Source organism: Cupressus sempervirens, chromosome 5 (assembly GCF_028749045.1).
Source record: "Cupressus sempervirens isolate cs-2001-9-10 chromosome 5, ASM2874904v1, whole genome shotgun sequence".
Taxonomy (NCBI): Eukaryota; Viridiplantae; Streptophyta; class Pinopsida; order Cupressales; family Cupressaceae; genus Cupressus; species Cupressus sempervirens.
This window is the reverse complement of record NC_143122.1, coordinates 710,090,480-710,099,843: the sequence shown is the minus strand read 5'-3', so window position 1 is coordinate 710,099,843 and position 9,364 is coordinate 710,090,480. Positions and strand designations below refer to the sequence as shown.

At 34.3% G+C, this 9,364-nt stretch overlaps 1 protein-coding gene across 1 annotated transcript; it reads left to right on the top strand.

Annotated features, from left to right (window-relative positions):
- Positions 1-5,071: 5,071 nt before the first annotated feature.
- On the top strand, positions 5,072-7,004 carry LOC149557964 (uncharacterized). The gene is made up of 3 exons (XM_089786075.1): positions 5,072-5,120; positions 5,215-5,991; positions 6,236-7,004. Exons 2-3 carry the CDS (start codon positions 5,215-5,217, stop codon positions 6,740-6,742), a joined length of 1,284 nt encoding a protein of 427 aa, XP_089642201.1. The 5' UTR covers positions 5,072-5,120; the 3' UTR covers positions 6,743-7,004.
- The last annotated feature ends 2,360 nt before the right edge of the window (positions 7,005-9,364 follow it).

The following is a 9,364-nucleotide window of genomic DNA, read 5'->3' as shown; positions in this document are numbered from 1 at the left end:
TACTTATTTAATATACTTACTCTCAAATCTAAGACAATAGAAATGATATTTTATTAACTTTGAAATAGGGAAGTGTTAAGCAAGTTCGTTTACAAAAATACCAAAAATATATTTGGTCTTTGATCAAATTGGAGTTAATATTAGAAATATAAATATGATCATTAACAATTAAGCTAAATTCAATTCAAAACAATAATATTATTTAAATTTAAATAAAATAAGCCATGTTTACTTTGAAACATCAAACAACTAATTAACTAATACAATAATTAAAATAAATGAATCTATTATGACATAGAAAAATATTTTCGAAGTATAATTTCTTTGTTTTTGAACCAATATGAGTTTTTTTTTCTACTTGAAAAGATAAACCATCCTAATTGTCATCCTTAGTTAACCCTAACAACAACCCCTACCTTAGCCCTAGCCCCAACAATGATGTACAATATAACTATAATCCAACATTAAACTATAATTATAGCACTAAAACATATCCCTATTGATATAACGAAAATCTCAGTCCAAACCATAATCTAAACCAAAAACCTACACACTAATATTGGTTATAGTCCTAACCCTAAAATCTAACCCTTAACCATAATGTAAAAAAAAACTCCAAAATATTGATCAAAATCCTAAACCTACCTATATGGATAACCATGATATTAAACTCTAAATCCAGTCCCAAGGTCCTAACCATGGTGTAAACCTATAACCGAACTCTTAAAAAATTTACTAATCCCTGATCCTGATCACATTCCCAACTTTAAACTTGAACCATAAACCATAGTTGTAACCATAATCATAAACTTAAACAAAACCCTAACCCTAAAGGTACAATCATAAAATTAATCATAGCTTAGACCCTAATCCTAGCACAAACCACAATCATGACCAAATATAAATCTTCACCTTACCCCTAATCATAATTTCAATGTTAACCCTAACATTAGTTTCAATCCTACCATGATATGAACCCTAATATAGACTTCACCTTGATCCTCACCCTAATCTTAAGTCTAATTAAACCCTGACTAAAACCTAATCTAAATGATATATCTAACTATAATCCTAACTGTAATTATCATACAACCCAATGCTAACCCTCATGTATATTTAATCCCTAATCTTAACTCTAAATATTCTATAAACTCTAGAATTGACCTTGATTCTAACCATAACCCTAAAATCTAAATTGTAACCATAGCACGAAAGGTGGGGACCCTCGCTACATGGCACAATTCTGGGTCTTGGAGCCTTGCGAAAGCACTACAGAGTGAGGAAATGTCATAAAGGTGACATGTAGTAGCATGATGCAATTTTGGGCTTTAGAGCATTGCAGAAACAATGCAGCTTAAGGAGGTGCTAGAATGGAGACTCATGGAAAGAAGAGGAAAGACATTCATGTCGCTAGCAAAAAACTATGAAAAGAGATAACATGATGTCTTAACCTCCCACAAAAAATGCAAGGTTGATCCCAAGGGGGAATTTGGTTTCCCCAAAAATGAATGATGGTCATCGATGAAGGTCTTCCTCTCGAAATAGACGGCATAGATGCATCGTGAATCCTCACCAATGAAGGATTAAGTCGCAACCATCGATGTAGATTCTCCCCTCAAAAAGGATGACTGAGATGCAACGAGGAAACTCCTCCCAATGAAGGATTAAGTCACATTCGTCGATCAAGATTGGCTTTATTTCCAATGGATGACTAAGAAGTAGTGAAGAGATTCCTCCCAACAAACGAAGCAAATAGCACAAAAGGTGTGAACCCCCTCCATGTGGCACAATTTTGGGTCTTAAAGACGCATGAAAGCATTGTGGAGTGAGGAAATGTTGGAAAGGCAATGCGTGGTAGCATGATGCAATTTTGGGCTTCAGAGAATTGAAGAAACAATGTAGCATGACGATGCATCAGAATGGAGATGCATGGTAGCATCTTGTGCAATTCTAGGCTTTAGAGTGATTCGAAGACACTAGCATATAAAGAAACGTTAGAATGGGAATGCATGGCAACATCTTGCACTTTTGGAAAGATAGCTCGCGAAGAAATAAGAGTTATCGAATCTCGCAGCATGAATCAACCCGACCAAGAAAAAATGATCCAGCGTGGTCAATGAAGAAACTGAGCCAACACAAAATGTTAGCCGCCAACTTTAGCGATGTTAACCCTCTGCAAAGAACCTATCCCATTTAAGGTCTCTCAGATCAGACATCAATGATGGGTTGAATAGGGGGAAAAAATAGCACACAATGCCCTCCTAAATGAAATTCTAAATGTAACACTAATAACCACAGTCCTACTTCTTTCCCTAACCTTATCCATGAGCGTGGGAATATACATATTATTATATAGGGCACCTTATATAATAATAAATATAATCTAAAATCCCAACCCTTACTCCCCTCCTAACTATAACTGTGACCATAAGAAAACTTCTAAATATAACCCTTCCTCTAACTCTAACCCTAACCCTAACCCTAACTATAATTGTAACCCTATCCCTACCACTAACTGTAACCCTGAATCTAACTCTACCATAATTGGACTTTAACCCTAACTATAACTATAACCCTAAACCTAACTCTAACCTTAACCGTAACCATAACCGTAACCCAAAACCTAACCCTAATTGTAGCTAGGATTCTAATACTCTGTCTACCCCTAACTCAAACTATAGCCCTAACTATACCTCAAACTCTAACCGTAACTCATATTCTAACCCTAAACCTAACCCTAACCTTGACCCTAACCCTAACCCTAAGCCTAAGCCTAACCCTTTGTCTACCCCTATCTCTAACCCTAACCCTAACCCTAACCCTACCCCTAACTCTAACCCTAAATCTAACTCTTTCTGTAAATCTAACTCTACCATAATTAGACTCTAACCCTAACCCTAACTTTAATCCTGACTGAAACCCTAACCCTAACCCTAACCCTAACTCTAACCTTAACCCTGACTCAATCCCCTTACCCTAACCTTAACATTGATATAACTCTCTCTATATATAACCCTAACTCTAAATATAAACCTAACCCTAACCCTAACCCTAATCCTAAATCTAACTCTAACCCTAACTGTAAGCGTAACCCTACCCCTACCCATAACTCTAACTGTAAATCTAACTCTACCATAATTGGATTTTAATTTTAACCCTAACCCTAACTCTAACCCTAACCTTGACTCAAAACTCTAACCCTAACCCTAACTCTAACATTAACCCAACTGTAAAATTAACTCTATTGGTAACTCAAACCCTAAAACTAACCCTAATTCTAACCCTAACTCTAACTCTAGCTCTAGCTCTAACCCTAACTCTAACCATAACTCAAACTCAAACCCTAATCCTAACCCAAATTATAATGCTCTGTCTACCCCTAACTCAAACTATAACCCTAACCCTAACTCAAACTCTAACCCTAACTCATACTCTAACCCTAAACCTGACCCTAGCCCTAACCCTAACCTAGAACTTTACCCTAACCCTAACCCTAACCCTATCTATAACCCTAATCCTAACCCTAACTCTAATCCTAATCTTAACCCTAATTCTAATCCTAACACTAATCTTAACCCTACCCCTAACTCTAACCATAAATCTAACTCTACCATAATTAGAATCTAACCCTAACCCTAACCTTAACCCTAGCTCAAACCCTTACCCTAATTTTGTCCCTAACCATATATCTACGTATGACTATAACATTTTACATTACAATATCCCAAAAATAAAATATATATTTTTATCTAAATTAAACTCCTTATATTAAATTTAAAATAATATTTGACTCAAACCTTAACCGTAACCCTAACCTTAACCATGAGCATTACTCTAACCCTAACCTTAACCATAAACATAACTCTACACCTAACTCTAACCCTAATTCTAACTCTACCATAATTGGACTCTAATCCTATCCCTAACCCTAACTATAAGCATAACTCTAACCCTAGCCTTAACCATGAGCATAACTCTAACGTTAGCCTTACTATAACCCTAACACTAACCCTAATCATAACCATAACCATAACTCTAACCCTAACCTTAACCATGACCATAACATTAACCCTAACCTTAACCATAAACATAACTCTAATCTAAACCATAACCATAACTCTAACAATAACCATAACCATAACTCTATCCCTAACCTTAACCATAGCTCAAACCCTAACCCTAACTCCAACCCTAACTCTAATGCTAACCCTAACCCTAATTCTATCCCTAAGGTTAACATTAACTATAATGGTAACTTTGTCCCTAACCATATATCTATGTATGACTATAACATTTTACATTACAATATCCCAAAAATAAAAAATATATTTTTAATCTATATTAAACTCCTTATATTAAATTTTTAAAAATATTTTGAAGCATAATTTTATACTAACTTCATACAACTCTAATTAAAAATTAATTAACAATTTTATAGTAACCTTATCAAAATAAAAAATAAAAAGTAAATATTTTTCCTATTGCGCCGCGATTGCCACTAGCTATATATACCTCTATATATATTACGCCGAGAGTAATCGTTCTCGAGACGCCTATTTTTATTTTCATTAATCCCAACTTCGATTAAAATAACTTTGAGATTAAATAAAAATAGGCGCCTCGAAAACGATTACTCTCGGCGTAATATATATAGAGGTATATATAGCTAGTTATTTAACTCTCTCTCTCGTTATATATATATATATATAACTTCAGTTTAATTTCATAACTTTATCAATCTTAATAAGAAAACTGAAATCTTCAAAGTAATGAAATAATCCAATTTTCTAGAACATAATTTTTTTTTTTTTGAATAAATTGAACCGTCCAAATATTTTTTCCCGCTGAAGCTGTCTAATTTATCTGTCTAATTTATCTAGATGATCTTTCATTTTCTTTCACTTGCCACTTTTCTCTAATTTAAATACTAAAATGAACAATGAAATGTTCAAACGAACCATTGTAATAAAAATTTATTTTTCCAAGCGGTCAAATTTATCTAGAAGACCTTTCCGCTTCATTCTGATTGAAAAATAAAATCTTCACTGTAAAATATAATAGACAGAATTGTGAAAACTTGTTCAAGTCTTCCTCTGTCTTTGAAGAGCTCCAACCGACAGGTCAGTTACCCTGCTCAATTTTTAGTGGAATCATTCTTTGTTTTGCAGGATAATATTTTTCCACATAATCTCACTACACATTTTGCCCCGTTAGATGGCTGCAACAGAGCGCGGTAGTAAACAGAATGGATCACATCGGCTTTCCCCTGTTCTGTCTGACTCCATGTCCCAATTCAAATTCCTGACATACCTTCATATGAACGGCATAAAACTGATTTATCTTCCAAACGAAATCTGTGAACTTGTCTGTTTGGAAGAGCTATGGCTAAGCGGATGCAGTTCAAAGGCCCTGCCTGAGACTTTTGGAAATCTTGTCAAGCTCAAGTCTCTTGATGTTAGTAACAATTTCTTCTCAGAATTTCCGCCTAGCTTTCAACGTCTGAAATCTCTAGTGAATTTAAAGACGGATCGAAACGAACAACTTCTTGTATTTCCTGCGCTTCCAGAAAACCTAATTGCTCTCGATCTCAGAGGATGCTCAAAATTACAGGCAATATCTCTCAAAAAAGATATGAAATTTTTGAAGACAATGGATCTGTCTCACTGTGAATGTCTTACTGCAATTTCAACACTGATCGGATGTAAATCTTCGAGGGATTTCAATTTAGACGGATGTAAGCAACTTGATCGATTGGATCCTCTTCCAGAAAGCCTTACTTCCCTACAAGTTGCAGGATGCTCAAAGTTGCAGAAAATATTCATCAATATCAAGTTTGACGAACGTCGGAAATGCAAAAGAATTGTTTACGACTGTCCGATTCCGGCTGCTCGAATTTCTTATCGCCGTCCAGCTGTTCATCCTCCTCAAATGAAAGAGCTCTGCTTGATAGGCTGTCACAACATTCGACTACATATTTACCAGTTATTGGAGGTACACATTTTCAACAGTCGCATCTTCCTTTATGAATTTTTTGAGTCGCATCTTTCTCCTGTCCGAATCTGCTCATTCTACTCTTTCAGATTTAAATACCTTTTATAAAATGATTTCTTTGAAAATATTGAACTCAATATTATGCAAAGAGAGATAGGAGACGCAAACAGATGAAAAAATTGCAGTTTTTAAAATTTTTTTTCCAAAATAGCGAAGTTGATTCCACGATTTATTTGAATCGTAGGATTTTCGTCAATTAGAGCGACTGGATCTGTCTCTATCTTCGGAATTAGTGAGTGAATCGCAGCTTCTTGCAGGCCAAAAGAATCTGACAGTCAAAAGCAACTTTTTCTGTGTAGCAGCTTTCTTTTTCTTTGTCGCAGAAAGGGGGCAGAACGCCCTTCTTCCACAGATGAATGTGTTAATGACATTTTTGGATGATTCGGATGGCTCCCTACTTTCTAAGACTTTTCAAGTTCCATCGCGCATGGAAGGAGACGAGAGTGGAAGATTTATGGTGCGAGTATGTATTTGGGATAGAAAATATTTCATTCACAGAGGGAGGGTGAGCTGTTCATACTCTGTTCAAGATCGATTGTCACAACATAGAAATCAGGTGTCATTAAGGCATATGGAATTTCTTGCCTTGAAAGAAGTTGCTACTTCTGAAAATGTCATACATTTCTTGGAACAATGGGGATTGTTGTCGGCCTCCAGAGACATAAAAGTTCATGAGATTAAATGTAAGTAAAGTAAAAACACTTTGAAGGTGCCACTTAGGGTCCCTACTACAATTAAAGAGTTTGTGTTAATTTTTTAAAATTTTGATCCATTACAAATGAATAAATTAATGAGGGACGAGGAGTCATCATAAAGTAATAATAATTACATTACACAACTATAATGATGACTCTAGTTTCTTATGATGATTACACAACTATAATGATGACTCTAGTTTCTTATGATGATTCTAGTTTCTTTTGCAAACCTATCAAAGCAAAAAATTAAGTTTGAAAAAGTAAGTCAATTTTGACTATTTAACTCTTTTAAGTCTAAGAATCAAGCATTAGCGTGTGATTATTAAGTTGTTCCAATTGAAAGTATGGTTAAGTACAAAATTATTCTATTGTTTCTATATATGTGGATGCGTCTCTTCTCTATTTTATTAGTGTGCCTTGTCCTTCTTTCCATATATTCAATTGTGACTAATTTCGTAATGTTTCAAATTTCTTTTAATAGAAGAAAAATTATTCGTAAGAATATTTGGATATAAACAACTACAGGTCTTTTTAAATTGTTTTTAATCTGAAATGATTTCTTTTGATTTGGAATTCACCATCTACTAGCAAATATGTAAAATCTGGGACTTGATAGGGGATATTTATGTAATTCCAAATTTACCTCTGTACATTCTTAAATTAAAATTTTCATTCAATGTTAGATTACTTGGAAAACACAACATATGAAATATAATGCAACCTAGCACACTTATCAAGAGATATCATTTTTTAGATGACTAAATACTGTCTAGAGTAAAATTATAATTCACAAAAATGAAATATTTAATATCAATGTCAAATTTTTATATAATTTTTCTTTAGAAAAAATACTTTATTTAATGAATACATATAAAGGATATTAAAATTTATACTAAATCAATAACTTCTCATGTTAAATAAGGCTGCCAATTGGTTCATATAAACTTAGGAAGAACTTTTATATAAAGTTTGTAGAGATATTGATAAGCCAATTTTTCTATCTTGTTTGACTTCTAAGCTCAAATTAAATTGATGATATTTGCCTATATTTTTTATTCCGTTAGTAGGGAGAGTTCCTTGCTCCCAATTATAATATGAGCAACATTAAAAAACAACACAAGAAGCCTACTTTGATACATTACATCTAAAAGTATGCCAATAAATAACCCTTAAATAAAATCTGTTAGAAAAAAATAAAAAATTATCAACATTTAATTTCATCCTAACACTACTAGCCACATTATTGTAATCCATCCATAAGAGTACATAGTTTGCAAAATATGCCCAAAATATTTAGTCTCTACTCTTAAGATAAATATTGTCCATATAACAACAACTATGTTTTTGATTAAAAAAAAGAAAGAAAGAGGGTGCTAACCTATGTTACAATAAGAGAACAAGCTCAAAGAGAAGACACTAGATATAATGAACTGCACATTAATGACACCTAGTGACCAACTTCAAGCATGAACAACATCTTAGCTCTACCTCTATGAAAAAAAAGTTCCATATGTGACTCAACCATAGTTGGAATTGTCAAAGATCATCATAGGACAATCCTCTCAAAAAGTTGCAAGCTTTACCCAATAACAATAAAAAAGGACCCAGGTGAGCCCTTTAAAATTACCAACAAACACCAAGTCACAAGAAGAAAAAATAGAAAAATTCATTCCCAAAAGGCTCAATGCCCAAACTCAAGCATTAAGTAACCTATCCCTCCTTCACTATCAAAACTTAGGATCTATTAACAATAAGACCACTAGTTTAGGACAACATTTTCAAAGATATTCTTCCAACCTATTGCAGCCTCCCTTCACACCTCTATAGAAAAATAGTCCACCTCAATAGAAGAAGGGATAAGAAAGATCACAATACTCAGGTCAATGAAGAAACATTTCCAAACATCAAAACTATGTTCAGTGGTAGCCTAGCTATCCTTTCCCTTAGTTGGAAAATCCTTCACCTCCTAGATAATCAACAAAAGCCCCACCTTGATAGGAGTCAACTCAATCATCAAAGAAGCCAAGGAAAAAGACAACAAAAAAGAAAAGCATACCTCATAGGAACCAACACCTATTTCATAGCCAACAGGAACATGAAAGCCCTCACAACTAGGAAAAAACTTCCTAGTGAAGGGTAAGAACTAGCCCAAGACACAAATTCAGAGGTGCATAAGTATCCATCCAACAAGACAACAACTAACCAAAACAAAAATTCGGGCATCATCACATAACTTAATCACTCATCATGAACACATAACCTCGAGAAACTAGTCCTAGCAAAAATAACCTAAGTGGGCATCAACCCAACCCAATCTTTGATCCTCCAGGTCCATCTAATAGAATTCACAGAACAACTTATCACAATAACAACACAAAATGCTTCATCTCTTAAAAGGAAGTGAAACCCAAAATAGTTCGCACAAACAATAGAGAGAGAGAGAGAACCTAATTGCAATCTTCTATCTCATTTCACCCCAAACCAAGTGAGACTCACCCAATAAGAGGAGTTCACTGACCCTCCAAAGAACAAGGCTCTACCCAATACTCACCAGCAAATAGTCAAGCAATGACCCTTGAGTGTGTAATTTTAGGGGACAAAAATCTAAGACCCAA

What these genes read in the sequence shown, in the direction of transcription:
- LOC149557964 (XM_089786075.1), top strand. Translation starts at nt 5,215, where the DNA reads ATGGCTGCAACAGAGCGCGGTAGTAAACAGAATGGATCACATCGGCTT. An exon ending in ATATTTACCAGTTATTGGAG is followed by an intron (nt 5,992 to 6,235) that starts GTACACATTTTC and finishes TTTGAATCGTAG; the next exon opens with GATTTTCGTCAATTAGAGCG.